General features: G+C 35.5%; 1 protein-coding gene across 1 annotated transcript in view; it reads left to right on the forward strand.

Annotated features, from left to right (window-relative positions):
* Nucleotides 1-24924, forward strand: part of Pik3c2a (phosphatidylinositol-4-phosphate 3-kinase catalytic subunit type 2 alpha) — a 113339-nt gene that overhangs the window by 83295 nt on the left and 5120 nt on the right. The window contains exons 20-32 of the mRNA XM_026398977.2: nt 2846-2950; nt 3915-4007; nt 6545-6674; nt 11629-11765; nt 14647-14816; nt 15491-15647; nt 16349-16458; nt 18965-19172; nt 20594-20718; nt 22594-22711; nt 22800-22872; nt 23179-23288; nt 23376-23501. Of these exons, the coding sequence (XP_026254762.2) occupies nt 2846-2950; nt 3915-4007; nt 6545-6674; nt 11629-11765; nt 14647-14816; nt 15491-15647; nt 16349-16458; nt 18965-19172; nt 20594-20718; nt 22594-22711; nt 22800-22872; nt 23179-23288; nt 23376-23501 (1662 nt within the window). The remainder of the gene's footprint in view (nt 1-2845; nt 2951-3914; nt 4008-6544; nt 6675-11628; nt 11766-14646; nt 14817-15490; nt 15648-16348; nt 16459-18964; nt 19173-20593; nt 20719-22593; nt 22712-22799; nt 22873-23178; nt 23289-23375; nt 23502-24924) is intronic.

Here is a 24924-nt window from a genome sequence, read left to right on the forward strand (position 1 = left end):
TGTTTTTGATGTCAGGTCTAAGAATTTCTCATTAAATCCAATGTCAAAGGTGTACACCTGTATTTTTTCTAAGTTTTATAGTTTTAGCTCTTATATTTAGACCTTTGATACATTTTTGAGTCAGTTTTTGCATTTGCAGTGAAGGAGGAGTCCAGTGTCATTTTTTTTCCACATTTTTTATTGATTCATTATAGTTGTACATAATGATGGGATTTGTTGTTACATTTTTATACATGCACACAATATAGCAATATCATGTGGTCAATATCACTCCCCAGCACATCCCTCCTACCTTCCTGCCTTATACCCTTGTTCCCTTTCCTCTACTGATCTCCCTTTGGTTTTCATGAGATTCTGGCCCCCAAACTTTTCTTTTTCCTACCTAGCTTCTACATATGAGAGAAAACATATGACCCTTGACCTTCTGAGTTTGACTTATTTTGTTGACAAAATAGCCTCTAGTTTCATTCATTTTCCTGCAAATGACATAATTTCATTTTTTGTGACTGAATAAAATTCCATCGTGTATATATTGATTCATTTCTTTTTACATTCATCTCTATTGATGGATACCTAGGCTGGTTCCATAGTTTGGCTATTGAAAATAATATTATTGTTCAGCATGTGGCTCTCCAGTTGTCTTAGGCCATTTGTTAAAAGATTCCTTTTTCCCATTGAATGGTTTTGGCATCCTTGTCAAAAAACAGCTGGAGGAAAAAATATATGTAATATGAAATTTATATATATTTCTGGACTTTCTTTTTCATGCATCGATATATCAGTCCTTAAACCATACTGTTCTTTTCTCTTCTCCTCTTTCACTCTCTTTCTCTGCTTTTCTTCTCTTTCTCCCTCTCCTGGGGAATCTAATCCAGGGTCCCACACATAGTAAGCAAGTGTTCTATCACTGAGTTTTAGCTCCAGCCTTATATCATACTGTTTTGATTACCATAGTTTAGTAGTATGGAGGAAATATAATTCCTCCATCTTCATTCATTTTCAAGATTGTTTTGGCTATTTGGTGTTCCTTGGGTTTATTGTGTTCATTTCTGCAAAAAGACAGTTGGAGTTTGATTAAGAATTATGTTGTATCTATAGGTCAATTTGGAAAATGTTATAATTTTAATGATTTATGTCTTCTAATTCATGAACACAAGATGTCTTCCCATTTATTTATATCTTCTCAAATTCTTTCAATAATGATACCTTTTTTGTTTTGGGTTTTGTTTGTTTTATTTTGTTCTACAGTACTAGGGATTGAACCCAGCATCTTGTGTAAGCACTACATGTTTGTTTTGGGTTTTTACTTTTTTGCAAATGCTTTTTTTAAACTTCGTCTTAGATATTCATATCAGCAATGTAGTTTTACTTCATGATTTTTAGTTGGTATATAATACTATAAGGTATTATAGCATAAATTGTGAACCATTCCTACCAATACTACTACTTTTTTTTGGGGGGGGGGGCTTTGAACCCAGGAATGTTGTACTACTGAGCTATATCCCTGACCCTATTTTGCGATAGGATCTTACTAAGTTTCTGAGGCCTTGAACTTGCAATTCTCTTGCCTCAGCCTCCTGAATAGCTGGGATTACAGGTATCTGGCACCATGCCTGGCTGACCCATTACGTCTATGTAGGTTGTTACACATTTTTCCTTTTCCAGTCATTACTACAATGAACTTTGGTATGTAAGTTTTTACTTCTTTGCTAGTATTTGTTTTTTTGATACATGATCTCAACAGTTGCCCGTGTTGGTCTTGAATTCCTAGACTCATGTGATCCTCCTACCTTAGCCTCTCAAGTAGTTGGGACTGTAAGCATGCACTGCCATACCAGGCTTTCTAGCATTTCTTTATAGAATATTCCTCCTATAGGCAAATTAGTTGAGTTGAAGATATGTACTTTTTTAAAAAATTTTCTTTTAATTGTTGATGAATCTTTTATTTAATTTACTTATATGTTGTGCTGAGAATCGAACCCAGTGCCTCGCACATGCTAGGCAAGCACTCCACCACTGAGCCAACAATCCCAGCCCAAGATATGTACATTTTTAAAAAATATTTTTTAGTTGTAGATGGACACAATACTTTATTTATTTATCTTTATGTGGTGCTGAGGATTGAACCCAGTGCCTCACATGTGATAGGCAAGTGCTCTACCCCTGAGCCACAACCCCAGCCCAAGCCCCAGCTATGTACATTTTTAGTAATAATAGTTTTTGTTAGATTGCTCTTCAAATAATAAATAAATTATGCCTGTGTACACCTCTCTCCCCATCAACAGATTATGAAATTGTTTTCCACCACTTCTGTTGTCTTAAATTTTCATTGAATAGATGAAAAGTTGCCTCTCATTTTTGCTTAATTTTGATTTTGTTGACTAATATTGAGCTTTAACATTTTCATGTATATTGGTTAGCCATATATACATCCCCCCGTACCCTGTGTTTATAGCTTTTCTCTATTCTAATTTACTTTTACAGTAACAACCCCTTTAAGCAGCAATCTGTATCTTTATTCCCCTGGAACTGGTGATTGAACCCAGGGCCTTGCGCATGCTAGGCAAGCATTCTGCTTCTGAATTACACCCCAGCCATTTTTATAAATTATATTTTGAGACAGGTTCCTGCTAAGTTGTCCACACTCGTCTTGAATTTATGACCCTTCTGCCTCAGCCTCCTGAGTAGCTTAGATTATGGGTGTGCACCACTGCACCTAGCAAGCAACAACTTTTTGACCATTTGGAAATTGGACATTTTATGAATGTGTCTGCAACACATTTCCTTGTCTTAAAAACAGACCTTCATTTTTATTATGTACTTATGATAACAATCTCTTTCATAGGTCGTCCTCCAGAGGAGTATGGAACGAGTACAGTCCTTTTTTCTGAAAAATAAATGCCGTCTCCCTCTCAAACCAAGTCTAGTGGCAAAGGAGTTAAATATTAAGGTGATAAAATACTTAAAATTTCACATTAAATTTCAAAATAATACATAGGAAAAAAGCAAATGAGCAGGTATGCTTAAGGCAAACAAGGATAAGACCTGCATAGTTTCGTTGTGAGTATGTATGAAAGGATTTCTGTTTGTCGTTAGGATCCATATTTATCTCAACATTCTTTACCTAATCAGTATTCCAAAATGACAGTGTAAAGTTATTTATTTCCTTGGGTTTTATTTGTTGTTTATCTTAAATTGGCCTTATTGTCTTAAATTAACTTTTTTGTTAATTAGTTTCATTTAAAAATAAGATTTAACCTTTGCTAATGAAATTATATTAAAGTTTTAAATCAATGTTTGAGTCCATATATGATTAATTATAGTAGTATGATAAGTAGAAGTGGTGATTTCATCGCCAATCAGAATGAGTATCACAAAACTGTGTTTTGTTGAGGAATTAAAACCATTTATAGGGGCTGGAGTTGTATCTCAGCGGTAGAGCACTTGCCTTGCCTTTGTGAGGCACTGAGTTCAATTCTCAGCACCACATATAAATAAGTAAATAAAATAAAGGTTTATCAACAACTGAAAAAAAAAAATTGGTTCTTTAAAAAAAACACAAAAAAACATATATAAAGGGCTGTGGATATGGCTCAGTGGTAGAGTGCATGCCTGGCATGTATGAGGCCCTGGGTTCCATCCCTAGCACAGCAAAACCAAACCAAACAATAACAAACAAACTCAAACTGAAAGTATGCTATGTTTAAATTTTAAAAAGTATACTATATGTGTATGTATATATATAAATGTGTACATACAAACTCTGTGCCAAATCATCTAAAAATCAGTTCTTTTTATGTCATTTTCCATAGTTCAGTGAAACAAGTGAAAAGGGAAGTGCCCAGAACCAAAAAGTAATAAACTAATTTTTATGCCAGTGTTATCTTTCTAATGCTTAAATGATATATTTGCAGTCATGTTCATTCTTCAGTTCTAATGCTGTGCCCCTAAAAGTCACAATGGTGAATGCTGATCCTTTCGGAGAAGAAATTAATGTCATGTTTAAGGTGAGCAAAATAGGGTTACTTTGGGATGTGGGAGGTATGGGGGTTTCACTGTGTTGCCCAGGCTGTCCTGGCACTCAAGGGCTTATTTAAATGATCCTTCTGCCTCAGCCTTACCATTAGCTGGGGCTACAAATTTACACCACAATGTCCAAATAAGTTTTTTGTTTGTTTTTGTCTTTGTTTTTTGGTACCAGCAGTTGATCAGGGCACTGGCACTGGGCTGAGGTTGTGGCTCAGTGGTAGAATGCTTGCCTAGTGAGTGGGAGGCACTGGGTTTGATCCTTAGCACAATAAAATAAATAAATAAATAAATAGATGGTATGTGTGTATCTACAACTAAAAAAAAAATTTAAAAGAAAGAAAGAAAAAAACAGGGCACTTAACCACTGAGCCACATCCCCAGCCCTTTTTATAATTTATTGTGACACAGGGTCTCAAGAAGTTGCTTAGGGCCTCACTAAGTTGCCAAGGCTGGCTTTGAACTCGCAATCCTCCTGCCTCTGCTCCCTGAGCTGCTTGGATTGCAGGAATGTGCCACCACGCCTGGAATCTTTTTTTTTTCCCCCTCTCTTTCATGGCAATTTAAAAATATTTTTTAAATTAAATTTCTTTTCCAAAATTACCAGGCAGTTTTGTATGTCTTATCACTGACATAAACTTTTCCCAAACACATTTGGGAACAAATGCAACTCTGGGATAGATCTACTACAGTTGACATGGGTTGAGCTCATCCTAACTCGAGACAGTGCCTTTTATGCAGCCTGTAGTGCAAATGGTGTCTCCCAGAGTTGGGCATACAAAACTACAAAACATGATCAATGGCACTTGTTTTTAGAAACATACCAATTACATATACATAATTATGTCAGACTTCTGTGTATTGTGCTTATAATTTATATATTTTGAAAAAAAATCTTGTGCTTTAGTTAATTCAACTAGATAAGTGAAGGTTCATAAAGGTAGCTTCTATTAAGCTTCCTTTGATTTCTGTAGCAAGTTTCCATATACTCAGATCTCATGGAACTTCTTCTTTTTTTTTTTTTTTTAACTGATATAGAAGCCTTTTTCTAAAACTTTACCATCTGTTTTGATTATCAAAATTTTATATGTTTATATGTTTCATCTTAATGTATACTAAGGCAAATCCCTCTTATTCTTTTTATAATTTTCTTGACTATTGTCAAAAATGACTTCATAATTACGTGTTTTAATGTATTATTATGTGTTATTTTATCCAGTTTATAAAAGAAAAATAAGCTGAGTGTGGTAGCACACACCTGTGAATCCAGCTATTCTAGAGACTGAGATAGAAGGATCACAAGTTGAAGGGTAGCTTGGTAAACTTAGTGAGACCTTGTCTCAAAATAAAATTTTAAAAAGGGCTGGGGATGTAGCTCATTGGTAAGAGCACTTATCTAGCATGAGCGAGGCTTTGGATATTCAGTCCTCAGTGTTGAAAGGGAAGAAAGGGAAAGGAACAAAGAATGAATTTTAATTCATTTTGGGAGGCCTAATATTTTTTTAAGTAACCTTTTATTTTGAGATCTTTAAAGATAAATGGTCAGTTATAAGAAATTATAAATAGCTGAGCACAGTGGTACATGCCTGTAATCCCAGCAACTTGGGAGGCTGAAGCAGGATGATTGCAAGTTTGAGGCCAACCTCAGCAACTTAGCAAGACTATGGGTCAAAATAAACTATAAAAAGGGCTGGGGATGTGGCTTAGTGGTTAAGTGCCTCTGGGCTTAATTCCCAGTGCTAAAAAATAAAAAAATAGAAAGAGAGAGAGAAAATTATAGAGAGATCCTGTAGATTCTTGACCCAGTTTCCTCTAATGATCCTCTAATAGTTAACATCATATATAACTCTATTGCACATATCACAGGATATTGGCATTGATACAGTCAGGATACAGATCTTCACAAAGATCTTTGTGTTGCCCCCCCCCACTTTTTGGGGGGGGGTGCTAAGGATAGAACCCAGGTGTACTCTATCACTGAGCTACATCCTCAGCCCTTTTTTTTTTTTTAAGAGAGAGAGAGAATTTTAATATTTATTTTTTAGTTTTCGGCAGACACAACATCTTTGTTTGTATGTGGTGCTGAGGATCGAACCCTGGCCGCACGCATGCCGGGCGAGCATGCTACTGCTTGAGCCACATCCCCAGCCCCCCCAGCCCTTTTTATTTTTTATTTTGAGAGAGTGTCTCACTAGGTTGTCCAGGCTGTCCTTGAACTTAGGATCCTCCTGTTTCAGCCTCCCAAGTAGCTGGGATTATAGCTATTGCACAGCCATGCCCTGCCACTTCTTGTTTGATTGAATATAATTCACATACCCTAAAATTCAACTTTTTAAATTATTATGTTAGGAAACTGAGACTTGAAAAGGTTTAATACAAAAGAATAAAAAGGCAGTTCTGATTATTTCACTGTTCACTTTTTATTATTCTTTTTCCCTTGTCCCCCAGCTTTTATAGTATGTAATCTATTAAGTCTTTTGGAAAAGTGCAAGTTTCATTTTGTTTGCTTGATTTCAAGGTTGGTGAAGATCTTCGGCAGGATATGTTAGCTTTACAGATGATAAAGATTATGGATAAGATCTGGCTTAAAGAAGGACTAGACCTGAGGATGGTAATTTTCAAATGTCTTTCAACTGGCAGAGATCGAGGTAAGTCTATTCGATGTATCTTGGCATCCTTTTTATCCCCCCCATGGACTCGGCTCAGAATGTATCTGTCATAAAGGTCCTGATACAGAGGCACCATGGCTTCTCTTGTTTCTTATTTTAATCTAGTGTTACTTTATTCATTCAATTGTTAATGATTACTTGCTTTAAAAATACAACTCAGTGTATACCCTAATAAATGCTTTGTAGTTCTCAGAGGTATCTATTAATTAACTCAAGGAGGACTTTATAGACTTTAGCTTTTGAACTAAAAAGAAAACCATATCTAAGTGAAACCAACTTTGTTTCATTTCTACAGAATAAAAGAGTAATTTGAAAAGTTTTTTAAGAGCAGATTTTTACTTTTTTATCAAATAAGTTTTTGAGATAATGCTAAACAACCTAGCTGTTTATGTATTATGGGCTCACTAAATGGCAGTCATCATCATCATTTTTTATTTATTTATTTGTTTATTTATTTAGTGCTATGGATGAACCCATGAGTACCTATCCACTGAGTCACATCCCCAGTCCTTTTTATTTATCTTTTTTTAAAGATGGACACAATATCTTTATTTATTTATCTATTTGTCTATCTATTTATTTATTTATTTTTTATGTGGTGCTATAGATCGAACCCAGTACCTCACAGTGTGAGGTAAGCACTCTACCGCTGAGCTATAACTCTAGCCCCAGTCCTTTTTATTTTATTAATTTTTTTTATTTTTGAGACAGGGTCTTGCTAAGTTGCTTAGGGACTCAAAGTTGCTGAGGCTAGCTTTGAACTTGGAACCCTTTTGCCTCAGTCTCCAGAGTTGCTGGGATTACAGATGTGCCGCCACACCTGCCTTCATTATTATTATTGAACAAATAGTTTTTTGAATACTATGAAGTCACCTGAAATATTACCTTATCTAGTTATCCTTCTAATATTTGCCATTAAGTTTGTACTTAAATACTTAACAGTGAAGGGAATTCATTGCAGTCCAAGGCAGTTGATCCTATCCAGAATAGGTGATAGCTGTAAAGTTCTTTCTTGTACTCAATTGAATACTAGGACTGATTGTTGATATCTTTTACCCATTGATTCCAGAGCTCTTCATAGAATATTATATAATTAAGTTGGATCCCTCATTAAAAGTTGCTAGTATTGTGGCCTCAGATCTTGAGTTCTGCATTCTTTAGCTATTTATCATAGATGACTTTAAATTACCTTATCACCTGGTTGTTTTCCTTGTAAAAGGGTTCAAGCAGTCCATTCTAGGAGAGACACCTGAATTTGGAAGAATACAAAAGAGTGGGCAAAGTGCCTCACACGTAAAGGTTACATACAACTAAAACCAATAAGTCTTCATGATAGTAGCTCCTAAGTCATGTCCTGACTGTTCTGTTCTTGTACATTTTGTGTCTTAGACTCACGTGTAGGACATTAACTATTAACTTTGTTATATTTGATCCACTGCTTTTCAGTTTCTTTGATTCCTTTTAAAATCTGATCCTAGGGTTAGGGTTGTAGCTCAGTGGGAAAGTGCTTGAGCCTCAGCACTGGGTTCAATCAATTCCTAGTACTACACACACACACACACACACACACACACTCACTCATCTTAAAAAAATAAGTAAACTCTGATTCTTTTTTTTTGGTACTGGGGACTGAACTCAGGGATGCTCGACCACTGAGCCACATCCCCAGCCCTATTTTGTATTTTATTTAGAGACAGGTTTCACTGAGTTGCTTAGTGCTTCGCCATTGCTGGCGCTGGGTTTGAGCTCAGATTCTTCCTACCTCAGCTTCGTGAGCCACTGGGATTACAGGCGTGTGCCACCATGCCTGGCGTAAACTCTCATTCTTACCATCTGCTATTGAACTTCTTAGTTTGTATGAACTTAAAGAACATATATTCCATAGCTTCTGCTAAGTCATTGGGAAAAGCGTTTACCAAGAAAAGCCAAAGGACCAGTCCTGGTGGTGTGCCACGAGAAATTTCCCTTGGGGTGATTGCTACCTCAAGTACAATTTAGGTTGTTTTGTTTTTCTTCTTTTTTTGCATGTGGTGTTGGGGATCCAACCCAGAGCCTCATTCATGGTAGGCAAGTGCTTTACCACAGAGCTACCTCCCTGGTCCTCAAGTATGATATTTTGCTTAATTACTTGTCTTTGTTGTATTATCACCCGCTTCCATATTTCTCTCTCGTATCCATCAGGACATTAGAGTCTATAACCTTACTTGCTCAAATTTAGATGTGCAGACTTTATCTTGTCAAGATTAGGAAATCAAGGGCTGGGGATGTGGCTCAAGCGGTAGCACGCTAGTCTGACATGCGTGAGGCCCGGGATCGATCCTCAGCACCACATACAAACAAAGATGTTGTGTCCGCTGAAAACTAAAAAAAAATAAATATTTAAAAAAATTCTCTCTCATAAAATCACCTTCTGAGAAAAGGGAGGCTTTAAAAAAAAAAAGATTAGGAAATCAAGTCAATTTAAGAATTCTGGGGATATAGCTCAGTTGGTAGAGTGCTTGCCTTGCATGCATAAGGCCCTGGGTTCAATCCCAGCACCACCAAAAAAAAGAAAAGAAAAAGAATTCTTGCTAAAAATGAATAAAAGTTAAATTTAAAAAAAAAAAGAATTCTTGTTGATTAATTTTCATATAAATGTGAATTATTTTATCAAGTAAAGACTTCTCAGTACAAGCTTATAGTCTCAATTAGATTAAGTTTTTTTGTTGTTACCATATTTTGTTTCTATAGCTGGACTTCCTCATTCTCATTTTGAAATTCTTAAGTGTCTTATCCTGTGATAAGCTTTCTACTTGTATTATTTCACTGTATCCTTCATTTTTTTTTCTTTGTATTTTTGGGAATTGAACATAGGGGTGCTCTGCTATTAAGCTGCACCCCAACCCTTTTTATTTCTGAGGACAATGTCTCACTAATTTGCTGAGTCTGGTCTAGCACTTGGAGTCCTCCTGTTTCAGTGACGTAAGTTGCTGGGATTACAAGTGTGTGACACTGCACCCAACTTGTATCCTTATTTCTCAATGAAGAAATCATGGGTTGGGGTTGTGGCTCAGTGGCGGAGTGCTTGCCTAGCATTTGTGAGGCACTGGATTCAACACCGCATATAAATAAATAAAATTAAAATCCATTGACAACTTAAAAAAAAAGAAATCACAACACACATCCACTGTGAAGCTTTTCACAAGCAATTCAGCCTATACCACTGTCTCTTTTGTCTAAACTGAGCAGTTTTATTCTATAGTCACCAGACATTAATTTTATATTTTTTATATTAATTTTTATTAACTTTTATATTAGTTTTACTTTCTGCATGTTTTATATCTTCCCCATTGGATTGATGATCTGTTCTCTCTGATCAGGGAATGTATCTAGTACTTTGTATATTTTACACACATTGATTCACTGTTTTGTACATAATCATTAGACATAGAATTAAAATTGGGGGCACTCATTGAAAAATGTTGTCACTATGAACTGTAAACTAGATGATACAACCAAAATATAATCTAGAATTAGAACTTGGCCTTGCATACTTTCTTTCATGGTGTCCTTGGAGGCTTTGGTCAACTTGGGTTTCCTCCACTCTCTTTATCTGAAGCAGATCTTTGTTTCCAGATCTTTTTTGGTGGGGGAGGGCGACCAGGGATTGAAGTCAGGGGCACTCAACCACTGAGCCACATCCCCAGCCCTATTTTGTATTTTATTTAGAGACAGGGTCTCACTCAGTTGCTTAGCACCTTGCTTTTGCTGAGGCTGACTTCGATCTCACAATCCTTCTGCCTCAGCCTCCCAAGCTGCTGGGATTACAAACCTGTGCCACTCGTCCAACTCCAGTCATTTATTTTTTAACACAAATATATATCCTTCATTTAAAAATATGTAAATTATGTAATTTGTAAATTATGTAAAAGTAAATGTTGGTTTTCTTCCATACTTCTCTATTCTTAATTCTAGGCATCGTGCTCACAAGGTATTACCATTTACATAGTCTTCAAGAACTATTTTATATATGTTCCAACAGTTTTTCTTTTTAAGCATTACAGTTCTCCATCTGGATTTTTTTATTTTTAAAGCATTATTTTAATGACTGTCCTACTTAAGGATATAGAGACCCACCTCACTATAGTCCATTGTATAGATATGCCATAATTTATTTATTTGATAACTTGTTTTAAAGGAATTGCAGAGATAAGGTAAAACAGTTTACCAAGCCAGCAACATTTTCGTTGGGAAGACAAAACACATATTTAAGACTTAAGTATATAACAAGGATGGTCTTAATCTGTTCATCCCATTGAAAGGGCCTAATATTCTCTGAAATACTCTTATCTTCCCAAATACACAATGAGAGACAGTTTTTCATGCTGAAATGGAACATTATGTATCTGTAAGTAACTTTACCAGTGAAGTTATTATCATCTAGTTTGTAATCAAAATTATTATCACTTGGGAATTAGCACATGAGTATAGACTATAGAGTCTCATATAGTAAAAAATCAACTTTCACATGTTGGATACTTTGGAAATACAAAACAATTATGATTGTTTACTTTTTTTAGCATACCCTGCCAGACCTGATTTTCTTTGAAACTGATAGTTGCTAGTTGATGCCTTCTGTCCAAGATTGCAAACTGTAATTTTCTGTTTTTTTTTTTTTTTTTTTTTTTTTTTTTTTTTTTTTTTTTTTTTTGGTACTGATGACTAAACCCAGGGACACTTTACTGCTGAGCTACATCCCCAGCCTTTTTTTTTAGTCAAAGTCACTGTGTTGCCTTGAACTTGTCATCTTTCTGTCTCAGCCTCATGAGTCACTGGGATTACAGGTGTGCACCACCATACCCAGTGAAAGCTGTAAATTTTTTTTAGCTGTAAATTTTTAAAAGGCTTAATTTTGGGAGATGTTTTCACATAGTTTAATATTTTATTGTTAAAGGCATGGTGGAACTAGTTCCTGCTTCAGATACCCTCAGAAAAATCCAAGTGGAATATGGTGTGACTGGATCCTTTAAGGATAAACCACTTGCAGAATGGCTGAGGAAATACAATCCCTCTGAGGAAGAATATGAAAAGGTGATTAACATGTCTCTTTATTTCTTAATAACTTTGTCAAAAATGTATTACAAAGATTTTGAGTTCATTGTATAATTCTGGAGAGTAACTGTTTATTCTAAGTCAAGAAAACAATGTCTTTCTGTAGGTATAGAAAAGAATATAAAACTGATGGAATTTAATGGCAGGAATATAAGTGAATTTAAGCTAAATTACCTTCAAAATATTATAAACATGTACTTAAAGGTCAGCAAACCAGCAGTATTTTTATAACTCAGAATGTTATGCTTTCCTAAGACCTTGGAAGAAGTTGTAGAAATGAGTAAGAACAGCTAAATGGTTTGTACTTATGAGCATATGTTATGGGCTAGCCTCTGGGCTTAAATGCAGGCCCCAAGTTACTCATCGGCTACAGGGCCTTAGGCAAGTTATTTAACTTCTTTGTGCCTCAATGAACTCTGCTGTAAACTATTTTAGTTTATATTATGGTATTATTGTATATACTATGGCTGTAAAAATGATAGTATCATAAGGTTATTGTGAGAATTAAATGAGTGTATTGCATGTGTATATAAAGAGAGGAAGAGCATTCACAAGAGAGCATGAGAGAACACACAACAGAGAAAATTGTATTATTGGGAGTATCTTTTTTTTTTTGTATTAGTATTAATTTGAATTACATATCAAAAAGAGCAATCTGAGGGCTGGGGATGTGGCTCAAGTGGTAGTGCGCTGCCCTGGCATGCGTGAGGCACTGGGTTCGATCCTCAGCACCACATAAAAATAAATAAATATATTGTGTCCACCTAAAACAAAAAAATAAATATTTTAAAAAATTGCTAAAAAAAAAAGAGTAATCACTTAGGATACAGGCCAGTCGTGATCCTAAACTTGGCTTAAGAAAGACCCCTGGGTATAACTAATTAAAGCAAATTAAAAAATTAATGACCCATGAACTCTTGCATAGTGATAGAAGATCCCAGTTTTAATGTCATTTAGCTGCTTAGTTTATATACCATTATTCTGTCACATCTTTTTTTTTTTTTTCTCTCCTTTCTTTCCTCTTTTTGTGGTACTAGGGATCGAACCCAGGGGCCCTTTACCAGTTAACTACGTCTCCTTTTTAATTTTTTATCTTGAGACTAGGTCTGGCTAAGATGCGGAGGTTCTCACTAAATTGCTGAGGCTGGCCTCAAATTTTTATAGATCCTCCTGCCTCAGCTTCCCAAGTTACTCGTATTTCAGGCATGTACCACCATGCCCTGGCTATTGTATCACTTTTGGATATAAAAGTACCATCTGTTGACTTATGTAGGTAAAGCAGATAATTTTTTCCTTTTTGGGTCATTTAAACTGTAAGATTATTCCCTTTTCTTTCTTTGTGGTCTGGAGGAAGCAATACAGCAGAGGTCAGTGCTTGTTCATAGTAATGTTATCTCTTTTGTGATTCTTGGTAAGTTGTTTGAAACAAAATAATTGTCAAGTAGCATATCTTAAGTAACTTTTGTGCATTTTTATGTGATTTAATATGTTAAAAGGAATATAGCATAATGGAGACACATTGGATTTAAATCCTGGTTCTAACCAATTATGTAATCTTGGGTAGATGACTTAACCTGTCTCGGTTTTTCTCATCTGTAAAATGACAGTAATAATAATACCTGAGTTATTGGTTTGTTGTGAGATTTTAAATAGGCTAATGTATACAGAGAAAGGTTTGTGCACTTGGTTTGTGCTAGACTCCTGCTGTTATCACATCATCATCTTTGTTAATGATTCTGGAGGATTATAGAATAAAATTTAACCACATGGACAAGTATAGCCATATGACTGAGCCCTCAGAAATACAGTATTTTGAGAATAAAATATAAAAATATTCATTATATGTATCTTGCTGTATCTGTATGATATTAGTAATTTTGATAGTCCCTAGGACATGCAGAACTGAAGTGAAATAAGGTGTCTACCTTCAAGAAATTTTCTGATGACACAGTAGGAAGTCACAAAATACAGTAATTGTTATTATTGAATGTTTCAAGGTATAAACTAACTTTCTTTCCCCTACCCCTATTGATGTTGGGGATCTAACCCAGGGCCTCAGGCTTGCTAGGTTAAGTCCTCTACCACTGAACTAGAGTCCCAGCCCCTGAGCCGACTTTGTTTCACAAGTCTTTCCTACAACTAGAGAAAATAAAACTCTTGTATTTAGATTAATTTTTGTCCCAGTAATGCTTCTTGTGGTAAGGAGCACAAGGGTATGTGGAGCAGGGTTCCACAAACATGGTGTTTCAAAGCTATTCACGGTAGGGAATAGCAAGATCTCTACCTTATAGAAGAAAAAAGCTAGAGTGGCTTTGTTTTTGAAATATGAAAAGGCTGGTTTTTATTATTATAACCTATACAAGCTAAGAAAGTAGATTACAGCTTTTTTTTGTTGTTGTTTATTTGTTTTTTGTACTGGGGATTGACCAGGGGCACTTGACCACTGAGCTACTTCCCCAACCCTTTTTATTTTTTATTTTAAGTTAGGGTCTCTCTAAATTGTTGAGGCCAGCCTTGAACTTGTGATCCTCCTGCCTCAGCCTCCCTAGTCACTGGGATTACAGGCAGATGCCATGCCTAGAATGATTGTGTTTTTAAAGAGCGATGAACTACTTTAATCTTTGTAAACATTGTCTCCTATAACAATAATTTTTTCGGGGCTAGGTTGTGACTCAGCAGTAGAGCTCTTGCCTAGCATGTGTGAGGCACTGGATTTGATTCTCAGCACCACATATAAATTAATAAATAAATAAAGGTCCCTCAACAACTAAAAAATAATTGTGTGTTTGTGTATACACATACACATATAAATCAAATAAAAATAATTTTTTCTTAATATAATTTTTTATCTTTATTATAGGCTTCTGAAAATTTTATTTATTCTTGTGCTGGATGCTGTGTAGCTACCTATGTTTTAGGCATCTGTGATCGACACAATGATAATATAATGCTTCGAAGTACAGGACATATGTTCCACATTGACTTTGGGAAGTTTCTGGGCCATGCACAGATGTTTGGTAGCTTCAAAAGGTATAATATTATATTGTTAATATTACTTTTACTAAAGAAAAGACACATGTCTTGTGTCACAAATTAATGGCTCAAACCTTGCCCTTTCCTATGCTTTGCTTTGTGGCTCTTTTTGAGCCTAATTAAGGATGAAAAGTCCCTGAGAGATAACTTTACCACATAATAGGCAATTGTGAGTGTGTATGTAAACTTTGTTGAAATGAATTATTGTGCCTTTTATTATATATAGTTGTGGTGCTGTTAGAAGTAGTTCATTTTCATAACTTCTTTCTGTATGTTTGTACATACTGTTAGATCTCTCTTTAGGTATGTAAATTTATAAATATCATCTTGAATAAAATTTCACATATAACTTCTGTCTAAGTAATGAAAATATTATATCTTGGCTTTTCTGAAAATGTGAATATTCAAGAATTATAGAAATTCAAAACTTCCTGATACCTTTCCTACTTGGAAATTGCTATAGTTCAGATGACTTAGTTTAATAATCATGCAACAGCAATAGCACTACTTACATATCTACTGTAAATAATATTCTGGGTGTTGAAATTATATCCCATCTCATTCAAATGTATGATATGTCAAGGTCACTGAACTGTCATGTGTAACTAATTAAAACAAATAAAAAATTAAAAAAAATAATAATATTCTGTGTGTTCTTTCATTTTAAACAGGGATCGAGCTCCTTTTGTGCTTACGTCTGATATGGCATATGTTATCAATGGAGGTGAAAAGCCAACCATTCGCTTCCAATTATTTGTGGACCTTTGCTGTCAGGCCTACAACTTGATAAGAAAGCAAACAAACCTCTTTCTTAACCTACTTTCACTGGTAACTCCGTTCTTTAAAAGCATTTAATTAATTTTCTATAAGTGCATTTGTGTTATAATACCTAAAAAAAGGATATTTTGTGATTTTGGAATAAAGTTTACTATAGTCACAAATGTCAGCTTTATTATTAACTGAAATATTATAAAATTATAGCTATGTCAAATAAGCAAACATTTAAAAAATATTAGAGTATATCCTGTATGGGTCCATTTATGTAAAATGTAAGAGATAAGTCAACTGAGTAGTGACCCAGAGAATGAGGAGAAGAAGTCAATAAAGCCTATGAGGAACATCTGGAAGCCTGGTGAATATTTTGTGTCTTGACCTGGGGTGTGTTCAGACTGTGAACATTCATCAAGCTGTATGTACTTTTGTGGATATGTATTATACTTAAGTAAAAGATGAAAAAAAAAAAAAAACCTGTGCTATGATTATCTTGACTAAAATTGATGTGGTAGTAGAATCTGAGGCCTAAACAAAAAGAGGTCTGGATTTCATAACTTTTATTCATAAACATGCTTTGTGATTCATCAAGTCATTTGACTTCCTTTGCTTAGATTTTCTAATTTGTAAGAGAATCACTTAGGTCCCCTGAACAATAACAGATTTCTCAAAACTGTGATTATTTTTGTTGGCTTTATTTCTAAATACTTGATCAGCAGAAAATTTAACTCACATAACTTTTTTTTGTTCTCCTACAGATGATTCCTTCAGGGTTACCAGAACTTACAAGTGTTCAGGACTTGAAATATGTTAGAGATGCTCTTCAACCCCAAACCACAGATGCAGAAGCTACAATTTTTTTCACTAGGTATGGTATATTTAAGTATGTTGTTGAAGACACATGTAATTTGGCTTTGATTTGTTTCACCTTTCTTTGTTTGTTTTGCATTTTTGCATTGCTGAGGAATTGAACCCAGGGCCTCACACATGCTAACAAGCCCTTTACCTTTTTAATTTACCTTTAAATTAAATATTATCTTTACCTAATTTAAACAAATACTATTTACCAAAAATCTGATTTAGAGGGAAAAATTATGATTCATAGTATTTAGCAAATAATAGGTGTCAAAATTTATTTAAGCTGGGGAGGTAGCTCAGTGATAGAGCACAGGCCTACCATATGAGGCCCTGAGTAATCATCAGCATTGCAAGCAAAAAAAAAAAAAAAAAGTTACTGAAGTAATGTGAATGACTTGCAATAGTCTTTTAAAAATAATTTATCTCAAAATATGATCTCAAAGTTATTTAATGTATGGACCCAGTTATAAAATTCTATTTATGAACTAGTTCTAAGAAGCATGTTTCCTACAGGACCAAGTACCTCTTTCAGGTTTCTTTCTGAACTGATTTCTGTGCTAATCTGTTTTTCAGGATTCTACCTTAACAGTTCTCACAGATACCCTAAGTGCTTAAAACTGCAAACTCTGGGACAATGCCCTTAGTAAACTATTACTGTGTGACATAGTACTTCAAACACATATGCCAGTGGGGCATTTGATTGTATTATTATTGCCTTAAAAGCAGATCTTCCTGGCAAATATGTTCTCAAAGTCTGGTAACCTGGTTGGTCATTGGGTACTGCTGCCACATCATCATAAAACCATACCAGGAAAGGACACATGAGGTCATGTTCTGTGCGCCCCCCCCCCCTTTCTCCAATTCCCGAGAATTGAACCCAGGAACATTCTACCTCTGAGCTACATTCCATGCCCAGACACAGTATCTAGGCTGGCCTCAAACTTTCAATCCTCCTGTCTTTGTCTCCCAAGTCACTGGGATTATAGTTATGTGCAGTCATTCCTGGCTGAGCTCACATTCTTTTCCCTCTTTTTTTTTCTTGCTTTCTTCCTCTTGGTGGAGAGGAGTTCTGAAATATTACCCTGGACTTCCCTAGTCTTAGCAATCTGGGCCAAACTGAATTGAAATGAGCTGACTATTGTATAGCCTTCTGAACAAATCCTGACAATTTAGGTATTGACTGGCTTTGTTTTATATTTTGAAAGAGATTCATTGGCTCCCCTAGGCAAGACTACAAAACAGGCATGCATTTGTCTATTTGGACTTCTATAACAAAATTGCCATTATTATTATCTCAGAGTTCAAGATCAAGAAGCCAGCTGACTAGGTTTATGATGAGGATTCCCTTTGTAGATTGAAGATGACACTTTCTTGCTTTGTCCTTACATAGTTTGTGTGTGTGTATCTATATGTCTGTGTGTCTCTCTCTTTCTCTCTCATCTTTTCCTATAAGGACACAGCTGTTGGATCAAGTCTTCACCCTAATGACCTTATTTAACTTTAATTACCTCCTTAAAGGCCCCATTTCCAAATATATTCACGGTGAGGTTGGGGTTTCAATATAGGAATTTTAGGGAACACAAACATTCAAGTCCACAGCAAGGCAAAAACCTGTGTTGGAAGTTCTCATGCTTCTCTGAATCTCTTATTCTCTGGGTTCCTTAACCCAGTTTCGGAATCTTGTCTACTTATCTGAAATGTTTTATCCAGGCCTACTTTCCAAATCATCTCTGCCAAACTCTCCATTTTATCTTTTTTTCCTAAATGAGTGAAATTGTGATTATCCAAAAGAAATCTGACACCAAATTCTACATTCTATTATTTGACATAATTTTTTAAATTTGGATTTTTATAATAAAATAGCAAAGTCATCTTTTTAAAATTATCTGTTATCATCTATTCCTAATAGCTCTTTAATTAGTCTTGCACCTCATAGGGCTCAGAAAAATAAGCTTGGTGTGGTGGCTCATATCTGTAAGGCCAGCTTGGGAGATTGAGGCAGGAGGATTGAGAGTGCAGAGCTAGCCTCAGCAACTTAGCGAGGTGCTAAGCAACTCAGTGAGATCCTATCTCTAAATAAAATACAAAATGGGACTGGGGATGTGGCTCCAGTAGTCAAGGGCTCTTGAGTTCAATCCTTCCTCCAAAAAGCGTCATTTCTTTCTGGTGGTAAAAATTTTTTTGTTGGGGTGAGATATATTTTAACAGGTCTTTGGCCTAAAGAACACAGGGAATCCTTGGCAGAGTGAGAATTGGTTTAATATTTTAAAAGAAATGAAAATGGCGGCTGGGGCTGTAGCTGAGGGGTAGAGTGCTTGCTTCGCATGCGTGAGGCATTGGTTTGATCCTCAGCACTACATAAAAACATAAATCAAATAAAATAAAGGTATTGTGTCCATCTACAACTAAAAAATATTTTTAAAAAAGAATGAAAGATATATGATATTATGTTGAAAGAATTTAGCATATGTTTCCATGGAGATTTGCTGTTAACGCATTTTCTGATTATTTTGCAGGCTGATTGAATCAAGTTTGGGAAGCATTGCCACAAAGTTTAATTTCTTCATTCACAATCTTGCTCAGCTACGTTTTTCTGGTCTTCCTTCTAATGATGAGCCCATCCTTTCATTTTCACCCAAAACATACTCTTTTAGACAAGATGGTCGAATCAAGGAAGTTTCTGTTTTCACATATCATAAGAAATACAACCCCGATAAACACTATGTAAGTTTGGTTTTAGGTAGACGATTGTGCATGCATTATTGTTGTCCTTCATATGCCCTTCTGCTAGAATTCCAGGGATTTGTTCTGTTCATGCTCATATCATCCATGGGTGGGCCAAAAATAAATGTATCTGAAGCATCCCTAATTTTTTATTTTTGGCCCACCCATACCATCCATGGGTGGGCCAAAAATAAATGTATCTGAAGCATCCCTTTCTATTTATATGGTATTTATTGGTATTTTGACATTTATTTCTTGTTAAAGGTGCTTTAAAATTATGAGGGCTAAAAGAGTAATGCTATTCTGCTTTCTCGTTCCTTCAATTTTTTCAGAGGTAAATTTTGCTAATTATAACATTTTAAGCAATATAAATCAAATCAAAAAGTTTTAAGCTCCCATTCTACCCTCTAATAAAGTATTATAGCACACACAGCTACACAATTTGTTTTTAAATAAAAATAGAATTTTTTACCCACTTGAGAATATATGTGATATATTATACATGATATAATATACATTATCATCTGTAGTGTTTTCACCCTTGTGCTAAATTTATTTATTTATGTATTCATTCACTCATTTTTGTGGTGCTGAAGGTCAGATCCAATGCTTTGTGCCTATGTAAGCACTACCACTGACTTAACACACCCACCTCTTGTGTTAATGTTTTTATCTCTCAGCACTCAGTTTTTAAATTTTTTGATGAATTGGTAGGTTTTAGAAATTTATTATTTTAACCATCTTATTGAGTAGTACTTTTTTCCTTATGATTTATCATGGCACCTTTAATTCTAGTTTATATAAATGCTTATCCCTGAATTTATTTCTGATTTCTATGGATATATCTACTTTTCTGTACTGGTATTATACTCTTTAAGGTACTGCATAACATAATAGTTTAAATGTTCATCACCCACCCCATAGTTGTTTTATTTTCCTTTTTCCTATTTGCTTTCTTAACTTACTTTTTACCATTTTTACTGGAAATGCACTAACTTTATAGATTTGGAAAGTAAATTTATTACATTTAATCCTGTAAATAAAATGGCTTTTACTTTCAAGTTCTTATTTATGTACCTCACAATGGTTATGGTCACCAGTGTTTTCCCCCCTAGTACTGGGAATTGATCCCAGGGGCACTCTACCATAGGGTCTCCATAAGTTACCCAGATTGGCCTTGAACTTCTCAATCCTCCTTCCTCAGCCTCCCAAGTACTTGGGATTATAGGCTAGCACTGCCATGCCCTGCTATTATCACTCTTAGAATGCAGTTTATGTACTATAAATACAATGACATATTTGGTATTTCTTGTTGTTGGCATATTTTACCAGTAAAAGCACTTGGACTATGAATTTCTTTTTCTGTCAGGAAAGGAAGTTTCTTATAAATTTAATCTACTTGTTGTGTGATTTCTTCTCAGATTTATGTAGTCCGAATTTTGAGAGAAGGACAGCTTGAACCATCATTTGTATTCCGGACATTTGACGAGTTTCAGGAACTTCACAATAAGCTCAGTATTATTTTTCCACTTTGGAAGTTACCTGGGTATGTTCCCATTCTTGTACAAATTCTTTTTTGTAGGAAACAATTTTTCTCAAATGCAGCTAAAAGCTTTATGTTAGCACTTAGATACTATAGACCATATCTGGCTTATTTTCTTTTGTATCACGAGAGCCTAATATAGAACTTGACATAGACAAGGAGCTGTAAGTTTTTGTTGAATGAAAAAAAAGGTCTGTGTAATCAAGATTTTTTTTTAATAGATACACACAATACCTTTATTTAATTTATTTATTTGTGGTGCTGGGGATTGAACCCAGGGCCTTGTGCATGTGATGCAAGCACTCTACCAACTGAGCTGTATCCCCAACCCTAATCAAGATCTTAAAATGTGGAATTCTCCAAACTCCTAATTTTAGTTGAAGCTTTTGACTTTGTTGTTTCTACAATATCAAGGAACAGAAGATAATTTGTAATATTGATTTTAAAAAGTCTCTTGCTGAATCACTACAGAGATAATTATGAGCCATACTGAGCTCCTCTGATAACTAACAAACTAAAAAAGATATCACTAAAACTGTTAATCACAATCTTAGGGCTTAGTTTTGTATCTGATACCCTTTGGAAACCTAGTTTTATAGTGGCTTAATGAACAGATTTCTTGTGTCAAGTTGTTCAAATTCTTTTCAGACTAAATTTCAAAAGTAACAAAGAGGCAAAGTGGTATTAGTATTAATTTCCATATGTAGTCTTTTCTTTCTACTGCCACCAAAGAGATTATCCTTTCAGTACCTGATTTAGGCCCTGTCATTATTTGGGGATTCTATTGATGCTTACAATGCCTGTGGTTGATTAAGTAATGATTCTTTCAGAGATCAGATTTGATAAATATTTGTGAATGATTAAAGTTGAGAAGAAATAGTAGAAAATGAAAATGGCTAATTGAATTGTTTTGTCTTTTGTACTTTGAAGATAAATTACAGAAAAAAATACTATATAACTGTTTAAGAATCCACTTTTATCCTGAAGTATGTAAAGAAGTAGCAGGGCATGATATTGCACATCTGTAATCCCAGCAATTTGCAAGGCTGAGGCAAGAGAATTTCAAGTTTGAGGATAGCCTCAGCAACTTAGTGAGACCCTGTCTCAAAAATAAAATTTAAGCCAGGAACAGTGACACTCATGTATCCTACCAGCTCAAGAGGCTGAGGCAGAAGGATCTCAAGTTCAAAGCCAGCCTCAGCAAAAGTGAGGTGCTAAGCAACTCAGAGAGATCTTATCTCTAAATAAAATACAAAATAGGGCTAGGGATATGGCCCAGTGGTTGAGTGCCCCTGAGTTCAATCTCTGGTACCCAAAAAAATAAAATAAAATTTTAAAAGCTGAGGATATAATTCAGTGATCAAGTGTCCTTGGGTATAGTCCCCATAGGGCGGGGTGGGGGGGGGGAGAAAAAGAAGTATGTAAAAAAGCATATTTGTAAGGAAGCATTGTACTTGATTCTATAAATATTTCCAGATCAAATATTTTTTAATATTATTTTTTAGTTTTAGGTGAACAGGATATCTTTATTTTTATGTGGTGCTGAAAATCGAACCCAGTGCCTCATGCATTCTAGGCAAGTGTGCTACCACTTGAACCACATCCTCAGCCCCCAGATCAAATAATTTTAATTCCACTTTTGTTTTTTTTGTACTGGGGATTGAACCATTGAGCATTCAACCATTGAGCCACATCCCCAGCCCTAATTTGTATTTTATTTAGAAACAGGGCCTCACTGAGTTGCTTAGCGCCTTGCTAAATTGCTGAAGCTGGCTTTGAACTTTGGATCTTCCACCTCCTGAGCTGCTGGAATTACAGGCATGTGCCACTTACACCTGGCAAATTCCACCTTTTATTTTATTTTATTTTATTTTATAGCTTTCCTAATAGGATGGTTCTAGGAAGAACACACATAAAAGATGTAGCAGCCAAGAGAAAAGTTGAGTTGAACAGTTATTTACAGAATTTGATGAGTGCTTCAACAGATGTAGCAGAGGTAAGCTTCCTATGTAATAAGTGATAACATAATAATATATCCTTTGTGCCCCATAAAACTAATTAATCTTTTTTCTCTTCAATCTTAGTGTGATCTTGTTTGTACTTTTTTCCACCCTTTAATTCGTGATGAGAAAGCTGAAGGAATAGCTAGGTCTGCAGGTGAGATTACTTTTTTCTCTTTGTTGGTAATTCATGGCCTGCAAATCTAACTTCTCAGTGAATGTGGTAGAGTGACAGGTGGTCTGCTGGTCCATGAGAATGGGAAGAGAGTATTCTTTTTAAGCCAGTCTACTTCTGGATAAAGTTAACTTTCCAAACAGTGACCTACCAGGTTCTTTACTTTCCTCCACTGTATGTCTCCCCAACCCACATGCAGAGGTTCTGGAAGTAAAGCAAAATTGTTTTGTTGAAGCTTAAAACACTGCAAGCAGGATAAAATAAGGAGAAAAATATTTGTATTTTCAGGTGCAGGTCCCTTCAGTCCTACTCCAGGCCAAATAGGAGGAGCAGTGAAGTTATCTGTCTCTTACCGAAATGGTACTCTGTTCATCATGGTGATGCACATCAAAGATCTTGTGAGTGATCACAAATAATGATGGTTATAGAAGAAATTGATGCCTTAGTAGAAAGCATTACTGTTAAGGGACTGCTTTTCTTTATAGGTTACTGAAGATGGGGCTGATCCAAATCCATATGTCAAAACATACCTACTTCCAGATACCCACAAGACATCCAAACGTAAAACCAAAATTTCACGAAAAACTAGGAATCCAACATTCAATGAAATGGTAGGTTAAAATCATTTCTAAAAATTTCCTAGATTTGTTGTTTTTGAGATTTAAATCTTAAGATATTTTTTTTTTTTAACAAACATTTATTTTTTAGTTCTCGGCGGACACAACATCTTTGTTGGTATGTGGTGCTGAGGATCGAACCCGGGCCGCACGCATGCCAGGCGAGCGCGCTACCGCTTGAGCCACATCCCCAGCCCTTAAGATATTTTTAATGTAAAGATTTTAGGTATTGGGCTGGGGTTGTGGCTCAGTGGTAGAGTGCTTGGCTAGCACGTGTGAGGTACGGGGTTCAATTCTCAGCACCACATGTAAATAAATGAATAAAATAAAGGTCCATCAACAACTAAAAATTAAAAAAAAAAAAAAGATTTTAAAGGGCTGGGGCTGTGACTCAGTAGTAGCGCACTTGCCTGGCATGTGTGAAGTACTGGGTTCGATTCTCAGCACCGCATATAAATAAATAAAGGTTTATCAACAACTTTATTTTATTTTTAAAGAGAGAATTTTTAATATTTATTTTTTAGTTTTCGGCGGACACAACATCTTTGTATGTGGTGCTGAGGATCGAACCCGGGCCGCACGCATGCCAGGCGAATTTCCCTTCCAATGCATGAATCTCCTCTACAATATTCTCAAGCAGTGGTTCTTCATTGCTTTTGTGTTTAAATACTTCTCAGTTATCTAGTTTGTCCTGGGCAGCTACCAACTTTAAGATTTGTTTTGAGGTACTAGGATTGAACCAAAGGACTCATGCATGCTAAGTACTCAGTGTACCACAAAGTCACATTCTTTTTGTGGGGGGGCGCTGGGGATGTGGCTCAAGCGGTAGCGTGCTCGCCTGGCATCGTGCGGCCCGGTTTTGATCCTCGGCACCACATACAAACAAAGAAGTTGTGTCCGCCGAAAACTAATAAATAAATAAATAAATATTTAAAAAATATTTATTTTTTAGCTGTGGTTGGACACAATATCTTTATTTATTTGTTTATTTATTTATTTTTATGTGATGCTGAGGATCGAACCCAGGGCCTCACACATGCTAGGCGAATGCTCTACCACTGAACCATAATCCAAGCCCATAGAGCCACATTCTTAACCCCGTAGATTACTTTTTATACTGAGCTGAAGTCTTTTTTTTTATAATATTTATTTTTTAGTTTTCGGTGGACACATCTTTATTATTATTTTTTTATTTGTGTGTGGTGCTAAGGATCGAACCTAGTGCCCCGCTTATACCAGGCGAGCATGCTACCGCTTGAGCCACATCCCCAGCTCTGAGCTGAAGTCTTTTTTTTTTTTTTTTTTTTTTTTTAAAGAGAGAGTGAGAGAGGAGAGAGAGAGAGAGAGAATTTTTAATATTTATTTTTTTTAGTTCTCAGCAGACACAACATCTTTGTTGGTATGTGGTACTGAGGAT

Source organism: Urocitellus parryii, chromosome 4, assembly GCF_045843805.1.
Source record: "Urocitellus parryii isolate mUroPar1 chromosome 4, mUroPar1.hap1, whole genome shotgun sequence".
NCBI classification, from domain to species: Eukaryota; Metazoa; Chordata; class Mammalia; order Rodentia; family Sciuridae; genus Urocitellus; species Urocitellus parryii.